This window comes from Diadema antillarum, unplaced genomic scaffold (genome assembly GCF_040938485.1).
Source record: "Diadema antillarum isolate AM-2024a unplaced genomic scaffold, OU_Dant_1.0 seq00001506_RagTag, whole genome shotgun sequence".
Classification (NCBI taxonomy): domain Eukaryota; kingdom Metazoa; phylum Echinodermata; class Echinoidea; order Diadematoida; family Diadematidae; genus Diadema; species Diadema antillarum.
Genome location: NW_027272240.1, coordinates 847,049 through 867,035, shown reverse-complemented (window position 1 = coordinate 867,035; position 19,987 = coordinate 847,049). Strand labels below are relative to the sequence as shown.

At 39.4% G+C, this 19,987-nt stretch overlaps 1 protein-coding gene across 1 annotated transcript; it reads left to right on the top strand.

The window, feature by feature from the left end:
• The first annotated feature begins 261 nt into the window (after positions 1–261).
• Positions 262–15,069, top strand: LOC139710181 (peroxisomal trans-2-enoyl-CoA reductase-like). The gene is made up of 8 exons (XM_071622113.1): positions 262–385; positions 4,298–4,428; positions 5,565–5,730; positions 6,432–6,513; positions 11,780–11,876; positions 12,377–12,487; positions 13,601–13,718; positions 14,981–15,069. Exons 1-8 carry the CDS (start codon positions 262–264, stop codon positions 15,067–15,069), a joined length of 918 nt encoding a protein of 305 aa, XP_071478214.1.
• The last annotated feature ends 4,918 nt before the right edge of the window (positions 15,070–19,987 follow it).

Here is a 19,987-nt window from a genome sequence, read left to right as displayed (position 1 = left end):
GATTATGTTGTCTGGTTCTATGTTGACATTCGAATGTAAACAGGTGTGAGTGGAACTTATGAAATGAACCGCAGAAGATAAAGGGGTCTATTAATAGCAGGCGGAGTCTATAAAAAGACATGTTTCATTCTGCACTGCAAAATACAGTAAATGTAGACGACAGCAAAAAAGTTAGCTGCTCATGTTGTCGACTCTGGGTGACAGTTGAAGAGCGAGGTTTTAGCGACTGGACCCCTGAAGAAAAGGAAAAAATCGTTCAAAATGAGTTTGAAATCACAGGTTGCCAGTGTTTTTCGCCCGGGACTTTTTGCGAATAAAGTTGCCGTGGTAACCGGTGGAGGAACAGGCCTCGGCAAAGCGATTACAATGGAATTATTATCTTTGGGTAAGTTTTGTAATAAAACACCATTATACTTCGTATTAAGTCTACAGTCATTAAGAAAATTTGATTGCTTCCAAAGTTGTGGATAAATTGAAAAAAAGAAAATTTGAGCAAAATAATTCATAACATCCATTCAAGTTACGCTTATATCAGTATTTCGCAAAAGCAGGCCCATATGCACCTATCCTACGATAAATTGGACCTATAGGCCTATATATTTTTCTGTCGAACTACAGCTTTGTGAGTTAACTGTCTGTTGTTGTTGGGTTTTTTTTTAAAGTTCAAATCCATGAAAGAATTATGATCCAAATATACCGCTGTGGTCTGGTTTGTAGGTATCATTATTATGAAGTGCAAGTTGACAAGAGAGGCGGTTGGTTAAAAAAAAACAAACGTTAAAAGTTATATTAATTTCTTCTTCTTCTCCTTAGTAATTATTTTTATCATTATTGTTTTCATTATTATTATTATTATTATCATCATCATCATCATTATTATCATTCTATTATCATTATTATTGAATATATATATATATATATATATATAATTTTATCCTGCATGGTAAGTTTAAGGAAGGTATAGATGTACGCTACGTATAAACACAATTCGTGATGTCAATGTATTATGCGTTCATCATCATTACCTATTCATAGTCTAATAATAATGATAGTATAACTTTGATATTGAATAGTCTTACAAAGCAAATCAATACAGTTTGTATAAACTTGACCTATACAATTGTAAGGAAATTTCTTCTTCTTCACTTCTTCACAACTATGGACTAAAATAATTAAACATTGATTATCCCGTATACCACACCTTGTTACGTCTCAGACCCCCTCAAATTAAAAAAAAAAAGTTTTCTTTAGACTATACTCCATTGCGACAAACATTTTCGATACTTTCCTATACTTCTCATGTTTGCGCTGTTAAGGAGAAACATGGAAAATTACTTTGAGTAAATAGCCTTTTGTACATGACACATTAACGGATGTTGGTTTGAATAATTAACTATCATGGTTCAAGATACAATGTTCGATGTGTTGGATAATAGTATTTCGTTAAAAAACCAATCAAATAAATTGTACTTTGATTTAAAGGAAATAAAAAAATATTCATTTATTTAGAATTGTTTAATCTTCATAATATTTACTTTACAGAAATTTGGTTTATAAATGTAACGTTTAGTATTAGTAATATGATGGTCAACATATTTCATTTGTTGACATTTTTGTTTTCCATTTTCCGCATTTTTACGCAGTTTCCGTATTGATGTATTGATATTTCATTTTCATCACTTCAGTTTTCATGGCAATGTATAATTACTATATAGAGTTCCACAATCATTGTATACTCTTCTCAGTTTGCTTTGTTTTGGTTATGAAACCTTATTCTCTGTTACCATAGATATTGAAACGTATATGTTCGCGTCAAAAAATGAAATTAAAAAAGTGGACTGAATTGAATTTGTATATATTAACAATCTAACTTTTGCAGAACAAAACAGAGCAAAACATATCACCACAATGTACGAAGTATTTGTACTTTACTATTACGGTACTATGTGTGATTTCTTTTCGATCATTACAGACCCGCCAATTACTAGTATTGTTCCCCAAGACGTTTTCAAACCCTTTTCTCTAGACTAGGATATTTGACTTTCAAATGAGACCAATTCAGTAGATTTGAGAATTAATTACCCCCCCCCCCCCCATTGAGCATATTCTTGTTCCTCATTCCCGAAAAAGGTCTTAATAATAATGATTGTGCCCAACCCACGACCTCCCCCCCTCCCTTCATTCCCTCAAAACTGTCCACTGTTTCAAATTTTGGAACCACACCACCCCCTCGCACACACACACACACACACACAACAATACTTGTTACAGGTCTGCTATGCATAATTACAATTTCAGATATGTTACTCACGATAATGTGGAAAGTTCAGTCTTTACTATAAAAAAAAAACAAGAAAATGAGCCGCCCCAATGATTAAAGCTAACTTGTCTAATCATGATATGGAGTAATTAAGAGTACGCACAATTATAATCACGACCTAGATCTGCCACGAAGACAAAAATAGAAATACACTTCAAAAGATGTGCACATCGTGTCATTTTCGTATTTACACAATGATATAATCATGCCCCAGCCAGGCTGGAACATCCAGTGTTTGCCATAACATAGGTATGGGAGATGACTATGGATATCTCTGGAGAGTCCTTAAGTTGCCTGGTTCAGGAGCTTATCTCATTCAAAGACACTGGCGAGACTAATCGTACTCTTTGGCATGCAGTGTCTAAATATACCTTGCGAAAGTTGAACATCAGGACACTGTTAACTCTTTTTGTGCACAAGTTTCACACATGCATAATACAGTTGTAATACATGCCTACGAGCAGTTCAACATAAGAGTGTCACAGAGGGTTTAGTTTAAAGCGAATTAACATTTAGCTAAGTGAAATAAAGCCATTGTTCTTCGTTTTGTTGGCATCAGTCATTCAACAAGAAGAAGCATAAAATCTTACATCTTAACGTTTTATGATATTGTATGCTGCAGATTTATGTGAAAGAGTAAACCGCCATATTATACTTAGTATACAGACAGAAGTGATGATGTCTCAGTCTTTTGCTAGAGTTTGAGTTGGAACCGAGTGTGCTCGTAGACACTCGGACCAGGTGAAGCTAACAGAACCAGATTCTATGGCTGTAATTTCCTTCCCTATTGCTAGCGTACTTTGCTTTTCGCCAGTATACTCCTTCAAAGTAGAAAGTATCGCACTGCATCGCATAATGCCACGCCATGTTGTTCTAATGGTCATTTGTTGCAACTGCATTGTGTTATTGCGTGTAAATTGACGACGAATGAACCACTGGAGTATAATATTACAAAATACTCTCCCTCCCTCTCTCTCTCTCTCTCTCTCTCTATATATATATATATATATATATATACATGTGTGTGTATACGTATATATATATAAAATACATGCATACGTATTGTATACATAATCATACGTATTAAGGCCCATACAATATATCTATAGGCCCATTATGCAAAAACACAAATATATGAATTCATGAATATATATACATATATATATCTAAGCCATATGGAGCCTACATTCTACAAACTTCTGCTTTTTAGTAAGTTCCTCATATTACGCATATCCTCCTCAAATTGACTGTCTTGTGAACTTCTATCTTACAATCAAACGGAATGTATACTGTAGAATTGTGTGAAAAGTGGACTGTGGAACTCAAAATTAGATTTCATTCTGTCCTTCATATTCTGTCCTTGTTTTCTGTACATTACCTTGTTGGTGTGTTGTTGTTTTGTGTAACAGGATATGCACAGTGCATTGATACATTGCAATATCAAATATTGTACAGTCAATGACAGTAATAGCGCATTATTATTATATACAGTTATATTGATGTTATATACCTACGTGTACTATATACCGATGCACTGGACAGAGTGGATCGGTGAGAATGAATTGGATGCGCGAGTTTGACTTTTAGACAGTTTCCAAAGTTAAACGAGAGCATCCAATACTCATTGATCCACGAAACAGGCTTGTGTATCATTCGTTTTATAAAATAGGCCCATAATTACATGAAATTCATTTTTTTTTTTTTTTTTTTTTTGGTCTCATCATGCTTTCAGTACACCTACATGACACTGTGCAAGACTTGAGCCATGCGTTCGGATTTTACCGGACACGTCATGACCATGCGTTCGGATTTTACCAGACGCATGGCTCAGTGTGGATCAGTACAAATCAATGCATGATGACTGACCAGTCAGATTGCAGAGATTCTATAGCACATGTGATAATGTCATTTAATCACATTGGTTGGTTCCAGTGTCAATTCGGGTTGTTTTTTTTGTTTGTTTGTTTTTTCATGCAGGCTGCAAGGTTTCTATCGCATCGAGGAAAACGGAAAGGCTTGAAAAAGCCGCCATACAGATGAAGGAATCTATGCCCGAACAATCCGAAAATGTCCACGCCTTCACGTGCAACATCAGAAACAAAGAACAGGTTAGGAAATAAGGCACCTTGGTAGATTACATGCTGCGGCGAAACCGCGGCGCCGCCTCTGAACGGGCTTTTATTGTTTCGCCGCGCCCGATCCTCCCATTCAAAAGGCCGATGAACGGCGCTTTTTAAAGTGTGTGTGCAACTGGTGAAACGTATTAGGGACCTGGATTAGGGTTAGGTTTGAACGTGACTGACGTCCTTCAATGTTTTTGAAAAGTACTTAATCTTACTCTTTCTAGGCGCTTCTTCTGTCATCGCAAACCTTAGTCCCCCTACTTAATCCAAGAAAAAAACCCCAGAATTTGCATTCGGAGTTTTAGTAAAAAGTTGAGCAACAGATCTGATTTAGATAAGTAATATTGGAAGGGGAAAGGGAGAAAAGTTTCAACAATCCAACTACAGAGTGTAGAGAGGGATGTGACAAACTGATCAGCATAACGAAAGACAGCTAAAGACATCCATTTTGTGGATATTTTCAATAGCATCGTTTAGGGATAGCTGCTGGAAAAAAAATGTCTTAGGCAGATGTGAATTCTGACTTGAGAAGCTTGTGAATAATGTTGTCATGTGTTTCATTTTCCTTGTGGCCAAACTACCCGGCCCATCTCACCTTCTTGTCCCTTATAGGTTTACTGTCTGGGCACTGTCGAATGCTGTCAAAGTATTGCCATAGCACTGCCATACTAGTAGTAGGCCTATTAATTCCATACTATGGGATAAGTAGTACTGACGCTTGTGTGTCATACCAATTTGCCGTCGGTGATGGCGTAGAATAAAGCGAACCCCAAATTTCTGGCGGCAGGTCTATACGGGCTTATCGCGATCAGTGGCATACGTTTCGCGATCACCGATCTCGGGCGCATGGTCGGGGTTGTGACTGATTACAAAATTGATATCAAAATGTTCAGAATTTGGACTGTATTGTTCTACACAAGGGGCGTTGCCTTTTCTCCTCCTCCCTTTCTCCTCCCAATATAAGCTCTCATCAGGTGTGTTTCAATATGATGCCTTCTCTCCGCACCTTGGATATTTCGATATTTGTTACGTTGAGATACCCAGATTCCTTTCCATTCTATCCACGTTGCAGAATAAATCACTCCCTTGCCCTTTTCCTTGCTCCAATGACAACCGCACAGGTAAAATCTCTGATGCAGACCACTCTAGACAAGTTTGGCAGAATAGATTTTCTGGTCAACAACGCTGGTGGTCAGTTTTTGAGCCCCCTGGACAAGATTTCCTACAAAGGATGGCATGCCGTGGTAGACACAAACCTCACGGGGACATATCAGTGCTGCGTGGAAGGTGAGTTGCGGTTAACGGTTTGTACGGAGAGCAGGGGTTTGATTCTTTCTTCAACCTTCATCTGCTCCCTTCATCTATTTGTGTAATATACCAGTTTGTCATTTCTACATGTATAGTCATTAATATACAAATAATAAATGTTTATGAGTGCAACGGACAGAATGATTCATGAGGTGAAAGATGAAATGATCCATTCAACTCGGCTGCGCCTCGTTGAATGGATCAAAGATTTCATCTTTCACCGAATGAAATATTTTGTCCATTGCACGAATGAAAAACATTTATTATTTGTTTTATATAACGCCTAAAATAGATCCTTGTTAAATGATGTTTTATTGATTTAGAAACAAGAGAGAATCTGAGATCGAGAGAGTGCTCACTGAGCGCTTTACGCTAGCGCGCAGTCACGTACACACGCTGCCTGCAAATGCAAGCATTTTACACGCGTAGTGTGCCGGGCTCTCGGCGTACGTGCAATTGAGCAAAGCGTATGGATCCAAAATTGCACGGTAAATGGAGCCGTAATTGCACGGATGATGACGTCATAGTGAAATGGTCTAAGTGATCAATGTCAAACAACCAATCAAATGACAAGGATCTATTTAGGCGTTATATAATATCCAACACCGTACATACAATCATAAAATCATATGCAGACATGCATAATGTGCCTCTCATTTACTCTTCAATTTATCCTCCAGCATTCGACTCGTGGATGAAGCAAAACGGGGGATCGATAGTCAACATCATCGTACCTACTCACAGAGGGTCACCGCTGGGGGCGTGAGTACATGATCTTCACTAATTTGCTCTTCTAACTTGGGAGTGAGGTTCGGTGTAGATAGGGATGCACGTCTATTGCGAGCCAAAATGTCCCATAAAGGAGATAAACTTAGTTTTGTTGCCGAGAAACTTTATCGGTCGGTAAACATAGTGTTTGTTATTTATGCAGCATTTGGCTTGCCATAGTATTAAATACTTTCCTTCAAAACGTATGCGCCTGGAATTCTATTACATAACACTTCGTACAAGCTTTCAGAGGGTTAGCATATTCCTGCGTGCTTTGGCAGAGAGATCACACCAAGGAAATTCAAAGTCTTTTGTTATGATAATGAGTTTGGCACCCCAGTCCCTATAAATAGCAGGTATTCCCACTATTCGACATCTTTTCTTCGTGTGTTCGGCAGAGAGTTAGCTTGCACAGTGCGACTGTGCGTTATAAGCTTCGCTTACTGATCTTTTTCGACGTGTGACAAACCTGAGTGATACAGAAGACAACGGTTCACAGCCGCCGGTAACGGGGCTGTATATCAGGTAGAGCTGCGGTCTAATCTTTCGGCGCAAAAGAGTGAGATTCAACGTTTATCGGCCCAATTATCTCGCTTTATGGATGGACAGATGTCTGTCTCCAAAACCTCTGAGCCAGCCCGCCATGCGCTGCATGCGGGAGCACTTCAGACTAGCTCCTTCGCGGTGTGACCGCGAAGTTGATTTACTGAGCACTTTGTGGAGTCAATCAGCCAGAATTCTGCAACCACTCACCTGCTCAGCTCCGACCCGAAGGCGGAATTCGACAGCTTAGTGCAGGAAGCACAGCCCGTGGGAGGCAGTGCAAACGCCGCTTCGACGACCACTTCATAGAGCTGGAGATGCTGGAAGCAGACAATTTGTATGAAGGCCCTGAGGAATTCGGCCTCGCAGTTTCTGATGGATTGACCGCTCAGCTGACAAGGCGGTCACATTGCCCCCGTAAAAGGAGAGCGTGGAAAAAAGAATCCATACACTACAGTACATGACGCCCTCGACGCCCCCTTTCGGTGTGTGCACCGAGAGTCGAGGAGCAAACACCTCGATCCCCGGGAAAACCGTCCAGCTGACAGAAGTGCAAAAGACGGTGATTCAGTGAATGTTCCTTTTAGTAAATGCTAAAATCACCCGGGAGCTGCAGACAGCAGCTATAGGGAGCAACGGTCAGTCCATTCAGCCGCCGTTGCTTGACTGGCGGTCAACGGAGTTACTCTGTGCGGTAAAATCCTCCTATGAGATGAACATGAGACCCGAGAGGAGCTCAAACTTGCTTTCAATCAGAAGTACAGGGGCATAATAATTTATGCAGTAGATCGATCTCCATAGGGAAAACGCTATTTGAGAAAGACTTGCAAACAACATGAAAAATGCTGGCGAGTCGCCCCTCGTGCGTGGGCCAAAAAGTCACCTTCTTCGACCGACCGCGTCGTCGGTCGTTCGGTAGCACGCGGATAGAACATACCGTCATATTTTCCAGCAACGCACCATCTAAGGTAGAAAAACTAGTAAGTCCCCGTTTACATGCGGGACGACTCAGATTTTTCAAAGAGACGTGGTCTCTCATTATTTCTGATCCCTGGATTTCAGACACTACATGTATTTGCTGTTACAAGATCTTATTTGACGGTTATCCCAACAAAAATTATTCCTCGTCAATTACTACTGTCGGAGGAGGAAAATGCGGCAATTAATTTGGAATTTCTTTCGTTGCTAACCAGAAAGGGGCAACATCAGAAATTTCCCCTGGGGAAGTTTCATTTCTGTCCACTATATTCACAGTTCCAAAGAAAACCGAGGATCTCAGATCCTTCATTGATTTGAAAAATCTGAACTCGTTCGTTCAGTATGAGCATTTCAAGATGGAAATTTTTCGAAATGTTAAAGAAATCCTAATCAATGCAATCCGACTACTTAACGTCACTGGATCTCAAGGATGCATATTTTTCCATTCCTATTCATGAAGATTATCAAAGTATTTGTTCTACGTGGAATGGTCGTTTTTATTGTCTTACTTGCTTACCCTCTGGGTTAAGTTCAGCGCCAAGGGTATTTACTAAAGGAATGAAACCCGTTATTGCTTCTCTTAGAAGCAGAGGCATGAGAATAATGATTTATTTGGACGATATTTTAATTGTTTGCCCGCTCTAAAGAGGAGAGTATTGCTAACACGAACTGTGTTTTGGATTTACTGGCATCATTGGGATTGTCATTAATTTTGGGAAGTCACAACATCTCCAACCTACTTAGGCTTTAATTTGGTGGCGAGCCATCTAGACAAAAAAAAAATGGCAAGATAAGGAATCTTGGGCATCCTATTTTGTCGTCTCCCTCGACAAAAATTCGAGATTTAGCAAAGTTCATTGGTTTCTTTCTTCTCCATTTGACCCCGTACCGGCGGGTCGTTGGCATTATCGTGTTCTAGAGTCGTGCAGAACCAAAGCAGTGCAAGAATCAGGTGGTAATTTTGATGCATCTCTTTAATTCAATAAACAATAATGCCATTGAAGAAATTCGTTGGTGGCTTCCCTTGCCATGCAAGGAATTTGGGTCCTGCATCGACATTCCTGTCATCCATTGACAATATTCGTACAGATGCCAGCACCTCAAGATGGGGTACACTCTGTGTAAATGATAATTCCTTTGCTCAAGGTGTCTGGTCTCGAGAGGAAGCTAATCTGCATGTCAATGCGCTAGAATTACTGGCTATTCATCGATGCCTTGCCTCCCTGTGCAACACCTCCCATAAGCAACACATTCATATTAAGTCAGATAACAGTGCAGCTGTCAGTTACGTCAGGAAAATGAGTGGTAGTATTCCATTACTTAATAAGCTGTCATATGACATTTGGGCGTGGTCGCTGGGTCGCTACTCTTGGCTATCTGTTTCCCACTTGGCTGGTGTTGCTCATATAGAAGCAGATAATTAATCTATCTCGGAGGGATATGAAGAATTAAATTAGTCTTCGTCCTGATATATATTTTCGTTGCTCTTATCTATACCTTCCTTCAGACCCGAAATTGATCTTTTCGCATCCAGTGCCAATAGGAAATTGGTTACGTACTTGTCTTGGGAACAAGACCCCTAAGGCCATCGATGCCTTTTCAATATCATGGGAATTTTTACATCTCTACTTTGTTTTTCTTCCACTTTGTTTTTGCCTACTTTCCAGGGTCCTTCCCAAGTCCGCAGGGACAATATTAACTGCCAGAGAGCAGTCTCGATCACCCCCTTTGTGGAGGACACAATCGTGGCTCCCGCTCACCCGCGATCCTGGCAGCCCCACCCCTCCTACCAGGGGACTGCCTGGTTCCCCTTCCCATTCCAATGCCCGAGCTGAGGTTACTCGCCTGACCCAGGGAGATATCTCCTCCCACCTCCCTGCCTGACCTATGTCAGCGAACGTTGGCGAGCATTAGGAATTTCAGAGCACACTTCCGAGCTCAGCGCAAATTCATGGCACAACACCAAAAAACGTTATAACTCAGCTTGAAAGCAGTGGATTAGTTGATGCCGCAAACAATCTCTTGAGCCGTTTAGTTCATCTATCACCAATATCGTAATGTCTGTCTGACCAGCATGTATTAGGGGAAAATACAGTTAAGGTAGATTCGTATCGATCAGCCTTGTCGTCTGTGCTGCCCTCTTCTGACGGGTTTTCCGTGGGAAATCACCCGTTTGTAGTACCTGTGTTGAAAGGTAGAACCTCCCAAACCACGGTACACCACCACATTTCTTAAGTTTCTCAATTATGTTCATTAGGTAATGATGCAAGACTGTTACTTCTAAGCGAGAATTTGATTGCCCTGGCGACTCTTGTTTCAACACAGAGATTGCAGACTCTGAGTTTTTTGGACATTACATAATGTCAATTCCTAATGACAGTACAGTCTTTCAAGGGGTTGAGTTATTGAAAACAACTACAGAAGAAGGGTATTGCCAACCAATCTATTAAATTGTCTTCTTTCTTCACAAACGAGAAGTTGTGTGTTTTATCAGTGCTCATGGAGTACTTAAGTCGAAAAGAACCCTTGCGTCAGGTTCACGGTGTGACTAAACTTTTTATTTCTACTAGAAAACCTCACAAAGAAGTAATAACTTCTACCCTGTCTAGGTGGTAAAAGGGCACATTGAATAAGCAGGCATAGATACATCGGTTTTCTGCTCATATTTACCGCAGTGCCTCGAGTACTGCAGCTTTTAGTCAAGGCGTCACCATTGAGGAGTTGCCAATGCCAAAACCTTTCGAGATTTTTATTTTAAGCCAGTTCAAGAAGCAAAATTCGCTTCAACCATTCTCATCTCATCTTCACAAGTTATAAGGAAGATGGGGGACACGATACGTATGTAACTCACAGAAGCTGTCAAAACTATGCTGTTCTTTCCTCCTTGTGATCATGTGTTCATACGGAACATACACCTTGTCATGGTACTACTCAGATTGCTCACGAATAAAATTTGACCTATCATGAACGCCCATGTGCAGCAGTTTTTTGGTTTCATTTGCCTGAAACATATCTCAATTGACAGTTTCTGCGTATTACTTTGAAGATGCTAACCCTCTGAAAGCTTGTACGAAGTGTTATGTAATAGAATTCCTAAATTATGCGAATAATATTATGAAGTATAATTAGAATTCTATTAATAACAATGAAGTACAAGATGAAGAGGGTCCCACCCAACGCGTTGCGGGTTCATAACATATTGTTTGATAACCCTCCCTCTCTCTTCTCGTCACAGAAACTGTCAACTCATTTGCCATACTACCTGCGGTCGCAACTTCCGTAACCAGGCTCATTACTTTACTGTCTGGCTTCATGCCTGTAAGATATATATGACTGATCCGGATGAATGATTGTTGATAAGTATTCTGTTCAATGTTAGTGGAGACTGACGTTGAGTGATCGTGTGAATGTTTGGATACTGCCTCGTATACTTTAAAAAGATGTCGAATAGTGGGAATACCTGCTATTTATAGGGACTGGGGTGCCAAACTCATTATCATAACAAAAGACTTTGAATTTCCTTGGTGTGATCTCTCTGCCAAAGCACGCAGGAATATGCTAACCCTCTTCATCTTGTACTTCATTGTTATTAATAGAATTCTAATTATACTTCATAATATTATTCGCATAATTTAGGAATTATATGGTCTTGAAGATAACTGTTCGTATGACAACATCTAGTAAGGCATTTTGATCTGAAGTAAATTTCTCTAAGGACATTTTGTTCTTTATATTACAGCCATCAAGGCGTAGCCCGGGAAGGCGTCGAGAACTTGGCGAAGGTTGTAGCGGTGGACTGGGCAAAATACGGCATCAGGATCAACTGCGTCGCACCTGTGAGTGGCTAGTTTTATATGCGCAGTCCTTTCGAATCTTGCAGAGTTTGCGCCTGAGTTCAGCTCGACAGGGATTCCCTGTTTTAGACAGGCGTCAGCAGCTTCAGAGTATTTCCACTAAATTTGACGTATCTGTATTCAGTACCTCACATTGTCTGCTATCTTTTGGTGTACCAGTTACAGTACAAAGGAAGAAGCCATTCGTTGTGAAAGGAAGCGAGAGTCACTGTAAGATAAGGATGGCACCCATGATGCTTTTATAACTCCAATCAAACAATTTTCAAATACAGTCATAACCGGACAGGTCACTAGATGGTTGATAAGTTACGTTTTATTTCAAAGAAAAATGAAAAGTGAAAAAATATCAATATCAATAATAAACATGGAAAGAAAACAGTCCTTGCAAATTCAAAGAACTTTTTGCGTCAATGTTAAAACACTAAATGATTTATAAGCTTGTTTTACAACTAAAATTTATGTCAATTTTGCCTTTCAAACAGGGTGTAGTGTTCGGGAAGGAGGCAGCTGAACATTATAAGAGTATCAACGTGGATCTCTTCGGGAAGTCCCTGGCGGGAATCCCAGCCAAGCGATTCGGGACACCGGAAGAGGTACGAACAGATGCGTCTTGGTGAGCCGTGTGGTGTATAGGACGTTTGTGTCGTAATGGTAGATCCTACGTTCAAACCTCCCCTAAAACGTACAATATGTTACTAACATTGTGCCTCTTTATAAAATTGTACAAATGAGTACCTCGCAGTACCTATGCAGGCAATGATAATTGCAGGGGCCTGTTCGAGAACAGAGCAAAGGCTGAACTGGGTGTAGGCCTATGGACAAAGACTTTGCTATGATATCCTATCGTTATTACTCAATGAGAGAAACTTTAAACCTTATATCTCAACATTAAAAGCAATCGTGAGTATCAAGGGTAGGCCTATAGCTTCTTTGGACGATTGTGATGTTTATTGGTTTGTACGTTCCTTTGCACTGTCAGCTTTGAGAAGAATTTAAGCGTATGTCCGTAAGAGTCTCTGCGGTCTTGTTTGTGAGCTCGTTGTATGACACACTTCACATGCTAACCTGAAGATGCCCTTGACTTCAAATTTTACATTTTCAGAATGAGTTATATCTGTGCAAGCCCACAATCGTTTATCGTTAACTATATTCAACTCCTCTTTAACTCCTTTATTCTTGGGAGCTTATATCTCATGCCTCACGTGTCCTGGTTTTGACCCATCATCTTCCACCTCCTTCTTCCTTTTGTCTGTAGATAGTCTCTTCCTGCCATTCATCCTGCGTTACTTGCCTCTCCTCTTTCTTCAATTCTACAAGAGAGCTGTCTAGCTTGTATTATTTTATGTGTCTGAATGAGTGTACTTCGTCTCTGTCTTATTATACTTTTTTTTTTGCCCTGAGGGGTTTTATCAGTTTTGTAACTAGATTTTTTTTAGAAGATTGCAGACTGCAAGCTCTGCTTTTTAGCAATCCCCTCGGTTTCCAACATTGTTTTTTCTTTTTCCGGTATTTGTCTTGAAATTTCCAAAATTGTATCACTGTTCATATAGTTTGTTTTTCATTGCATTGATGTGTATTCATATGTTGTAATCATATGTGTTGGAAATGAAATAAAACGAAATGAAATAAAATGAAACTTCCATTGTTATTAAAAGCTGTTTCGGTGGAACGAAATACTCCATGCAGCAATTCCTTTCTTCATCCAGGTATCGGCCGCCGTGACCTTCCTGCTGTCCCCCGCAGCCGCCTTTATCACTGGCCAGACCATTGCCGTGGATGGAGCTCACAGGTTCTACATGCCTACAGCCGGATATACCGTCAAAGGTAGGTCTCTTTTAACTTTAATCACCAACTCACCATCTTCACCCTATATATGTACAGTGATTACGGCATACGTAAAAGTAATACAATATTTTGGTCCTATGTTGTTTCCGAGCTCCTTATTTTGATTAACATTCGGTTCAATACTGGGACCTGATGCATACAAGCTTGCTTTAAAGTAGGTTCCATTACAGTTGGCAGCAGAATTATTAAACCCCCTTGCATTATGGACACTCTGGTAAATTGAATTATACATTACACTTACTAAATCGTGAAAGTAGTGAACAGATAGTTTATTACAAATGCTTACCCGATCAATATAGTCTTTGATTGCATATAGATAGAAACTTTTATTATTCATGCATGAAGAGATACGGTCCAGTGAGCACATTATGGTCATTTAAGACCTTTCTGTGATCACTGAAGCATGACTCGTTATGGTCTGATGATCATGATTAATTTGTTTTGTTTTTATGGAATTTTAGATAATATCTTGCCAATCTATACACAACTCTTAGCATTTCAATGGGTTACATTCATTTTGACATGACTTAAACTTTGAATTATTAATATCATGGCTAAACCTCTGTAAAAACTCTATGGTGGCAACTTTCACTAGAAATTAGTTCATTTAGATATTTTTGTACAATGAAAAATACCAATTGAAATATTAAGAATCTTACATCAAATTCAGGCATGTTGTGTCACCTATCAAAACATTGAGTGAACAAACCATGTTCAACGAAGCATTTCACGTTACGCTTCAGTGATCACCGAAAGGACTGAAAATGACCATAAAATGTGCTCACTGGACCATATCTCGTTATGCATGAATGATCAAAGTTTGTAACTACATGTATATGCAAATCAAAGGCTACTGATCTGTTATTTACTTGTAACAAACTATCTGATCACCACTTGTATGATTTAGTAATAATCTGCAGTTATAATGTAATTCATTATGCCAGAATGTCCAAAATGCAAGAAAGGGGTTGAATAGTTATTTTGCTGCCAACTGTACGTATATTATATTTCTTTAGCATTTATTGTTAGATCCAAATTTTCACAGATTGACCACCATGATCATATATGTTTGTAAGAAGTATAAGCATCCCAGCAGGATATGATGTATTTTGTGCTTTGTTATATTTGATGTATTCTTTTATTGAAAAATATGAAAATGAATTGAAATTGAAATTGAAATTAAGATCATTTTCTCATCCCAACTATAACAGTTCTTGTTCTTTCCTGCTTACTCCATACAGATCACGACAATATGCCAACGTACTCTTGGGAGGATGAACTGAGAAGAGAAAATGAAGACGAAGAAATATCTACCTACCAAGCAAACTGACTGCAGAATGTAAAATGTGGCATACATAGAAAATAACGTATGCACTGCTATGTCGACAGAGTTGGATATGGATTGATATGAAACAAGATTTTCAGTATTCGGCAGCACATTAAAGGGTACACGTCACGAGCTCGACGCCCACGAGTCACACAGCCCACGAGTCATACAACCCACGAGTCATACAGCCCACGAGTCATACAGCCCACGAGCTAGACGCTGAGTGAACGAGGCCCATGAGCTCGACAACAAGTAGAATAGGCCCATGAGCTGCACACTTAGCACTAGGTAAATAAGACCCACGAGCTCGGAGATACTAGTCAAAAAAAAAAGGGGGGGGGGAGTTATGAGCCCAACATTACATAACGGGGTTTTATGTACGCATGCAGTGTCGAGATCATGGACTTGTTTTTTCTTTTATAGTGCCGAGTTCATGGGCCTTTTTTGCCTATCATCTAGCTCCTGGGTCTGTTTTACGTAGTGTCTAGCAAGTGGGCACGATTTACGTAAATTTAGTGTCTATAGCTCATGGGCTCTATGACTCATGGGTGTATGACTCATGGGCTCTTTTTTTTTCAATGTCTATCTCGGTGACCGTATGACTCGTGTTGTTGAGCTCGTGAAATGACCCCAGCATAAATGGTAGATATTACAGTCTCGAGTTTGCAGTTGAGCTATTCTACTTATCCCAGAGAGACTCTTATAAAGCGATCATTCTACCTGTGATGAAAAGATACTCAATGGCGCTGTAGAACAGAGTACATATGTATCACGTTACAACGGAGTATCACAGCAGTTACTGTATAACCTTAACAAGAAAAACAAAGGGTGAAATATGTGCTCAGTCCACTACAAAATTCTGCGTGATGAGAAATCGTGGTGAAACACTTGCAAACATAATGCATATCTATGGCAAGAGAGAACTTTCATCACAACCATGATAACAAAGACTTTGATTATAACCTATTTTTACGCACTACTTGAATACATTCAAAGTCCAATTTTAGTGGGTAAATACATGTTTGTCATCATTTAGACCTATACTTTCGTGATCAATGAATGTACATTTCAGGAACCTGAAAAAAAAAAGTGTGGAGACCGACATGTGCCAGGTATATTCATAGATATTTTCAGACATGTCGAGATTGAATGATAACACGTGCTGCTATAAACAGACGTGCGATTTGAACAAGTTGATAAGTTAATAATTGATATGGTAAATGAATTGTGATGACAAGCAAAAAAGCAAAGAGACGGAAGCACGTAAAACATACCTTTATAACAACGAAACAATTGAAATGATGTAGAGTTATGAAGTTATACTTATTCCATTGTAAATTTTCAGGGTATTATTCAGTTTGCCAAGGAGTCCATGCATTCTTCATTTCAAATTGTACAGAGTATAAGGATAAGTTTTACTAACTCAGCAGTGTAATCAGTGTATATACGATATAGGCCTGCATTTCAAAGGTAATAATCAAAACTTGTTGAAAGCCTTCCAGAATAGCACAACTAAGAACTTCGAATACTATACGTAGAAGAAAAAATAGCAAATGGTACCTTAACTGAAGTGTTTAATGATCTAGGGCCTACATTGTAAATACCACAAAGGCAACGTTTAACTGTAATAGCTAAAACAACTGATGAGCATTTCCTATAATATTAGGATCATATAGAAGTGTTTTCAAGATTCTGAGCATGCCAATATGGTCTTAAGTAAATCGCACACTACACGATCCAACCCGGTCGCACGACTGTGGACGTAAGCCGGGTCATGGACCAGTCAAGACACCGCACACCCACAGCTGGGCTTACGACTGTACCGACGCCGACGTTCCAGTACAATACTATAGCGTGATTGGCTTAAAGTCCACGACCGGTGGTGAAAATTCGACATGTCAAAATATACACGACTGGCACTGCGACCTAGTCACTGGTGACGTCACACTTCCGGTATTAAGTTCGCACGACCACCACGACCGGTGAATTTTGGCGAAGTCGTGTGGTGTACAGTAGCCTTTAAGATGACTGAATTGTTCGCGATGAAGCAGACATGCAAAACAAATTCGACAGAAGAAAAAGTGCATATATTGTGATTGTGAATGGCCTAGCTGAAAGGGACCCTGAAGCCCAAATCAGCCTAATTTTCATGTTTAGACCAATTTTATGTAATGTTATGTGCTGATTAAGCATTTACGACTACTTTGATTCTGACGAATGAAAGTGCTATTTTGAGAGAAGCTACAGTTCTGGGAACGCTCCTTGAAATTCTGTCAAAACACGCGCGCGGCGCGCGTCTTTTTTTTCCCGTACCACAGCGAGGCAGGAAACCAATGGGCTCATCAATATTCGTGAAAAGGTATGGCTTGAAAGTAGATGCGCATGCGTACAAGCGACTTACGTACGCAAATTAGGCTAGTTGACGCGAAGCTGAATTTCTCGCAGCCAAGATGGACTTTGGCGACTGCACTGAATGTGAAATTCCCGTAAATTTACAGGTATGTATGCAAGCGCCATTCCATTCAATGACAGGGTAATTATTTTCCAACGTTGTCAAATAACTCTAATGTAAGCACGTTCTTGGTTTGGCTAATCTGTTTTATGACGTATCATAATCTATCTATGCTTAGATAACCTAATTCAAATTTGCAGAGACATAGAAAAAGATTTGTTTTACAATCGTGATACGTTCAACTACTCATTTACCCTGTGCTGAAATCCGCATGTCTGCTCTGCTTTGGGTTTCTATAGTCCAAGGAATTATTCTATTTTGAATATAAAAAAAGTAATAATATATATATAATTCTTGTCTCAAGTCTAAATTCCATGCGCCTTGTTGCAGTTACCCCGCAGTTGCCCATGGATACGATGCATAAGTAATCAGCTGTTACGGAGTCGTACTACCCTATACTGCACCTGTTAGATTGTAATTGAGAGCGACTGTGATTTTATCGGTGGCATTTATGGTTTTATAACCCTACCCAATATGAAAAAAACAAAACAAATTCAAACATCATAATCAGTTCATGATGAAAGAAGAGTTATAACAATGGAGACATATATGACTAAATAAATGTTTATATATTTACATTAAATTGCACATTGAACCTGCATTGCAGATGTTGCACGGTATCTTTATTGGTTTGTGTGGTTATGTCATCGGTAGTGTCAGGGTAATGTATGCCACACTTCGGCTTTTGTATCTAAAACACATTTCCACTCTCCGTCTTAATTCGTTTGAGATCAATTATCATTTTAATGATTTTTGAAATTGGTGAGAAAAAAATATTTTCACTTTGCTTAAGCATAAGATTTGTAAAACTATCATTAGAGATGTTTGATTTAAAGAGGTTGGTAGTTTGTACTGTTACAGAAGCAGTTATCTCAATAAAAAGTAACACAGGCATATTTCACAGAATAATTATTTTATATTAACAAATATTTTTTTCCTCATATACACATTGGATTAATTTATTTGCCGGTGTTATATCAACACTAAATGACTGCCAAATTACAATTTGCATGGCCATGAAGGTTAAAGTATTGACATTGGTCCAGCAAATTTAATTTTCTTGTTATTGCTGTTGAAATGGTGTTGCTATTGTAGTTCCATGTTGTTCAGCAAGTTGGAGAATATGTCACACTGAAGAATTTAAGAAAAAAAAAGGAATTTCAGTATTCTTTAATTGATATAATTTTCCTTCACCTTTCTTCTATTCTGTATTGAAAGTGATATATGACATGTGATGTGACTGTAATTTTCTTTCTTACAATTTTTATTTCTTACATTCTTTCTTTCTTTTTTACACTCTAAAATAGACCTGTTGATGCATTTCAATTTATGCATGTTTCTCTCCAGAATCCCTAGTAACCAACTATTTAGTGCACATGCTATGCATAATGGCATCTCTATGAATGGAATCCATTCTGCATTCATTACTTGTTGCTATGTCAGGCAAGCCTCGGGCAAGCTTTTGAGTCGTCAAGAGAAACTTTTGTTCAAGATGTATGCATAAAATTAGTAAATAGGTCTATTCCTTAGACCAATACATGCATTCATTTTATTATAGGACCATGCAAGGAGAGTCAGAGTTCAGAGTGAGAGACGGGGAGAAAGAAGGGGGATCAGAGGTTGGAGGGTTGGCGCGGAAAGAGGGAGGGAGAGAGAGAGAGAGAGAGAGAGAGAGAGAGCTATTTGTATGACGAATATGTATGTGTGTGTATGTTTCATGATTATATGCATTCAATTTCAAAACACTCTATTTGTAACTCATGTCGGCCATAACTGGGGGGGGGGGGGGGGCTTACAAAGAAGAACATAAGGTGATTCATTGCGTTATGCAATGAGCCAGGTGCGTTGCTATGTCAGTGCATAAATCATATTTTGTTAGGCATACATAATTATAGCCTCCCAGTTCATACAGCCATGCTATTCCGATGCTCGAGCACCATTCATGTATATTCATGAGCAACAGGAGTTTTTGGTAAAGGTAGTGCGCATGTGCAAAGATTGCTATATTATGAATATTAATGAGCCCATTGGTTTCCTGCCTCGTTGTGGTACGGGAAAAAAAAGACGCAACGCACCTGGCTCATGTTTTTTCCTGATTGCCCTTGTGTGGGTCATCCTTATAATCAAGACTCCAAAGATGCTTACTGCTGTACCGCCAATGATTCCAAAACTACAAAGGAGCAATGATAGCTCAGTTCTATGGCACTTTGGATGCATCAGAATTCCATAACAATTTAGAACACCGTCACACGAGGATAATCTCAAAAATTGCCACTGCATTGAAACTGATGAATGTGCATGGTGTTTGGCAATCAGGGGTGTATCCAGGATTCTTTCTGGGGGGGGGGGGGTCGTAATCAAAATTTTTTTACCTTTACCTTTGCGAGGGAGCGGAGCAACCGAGTAGGG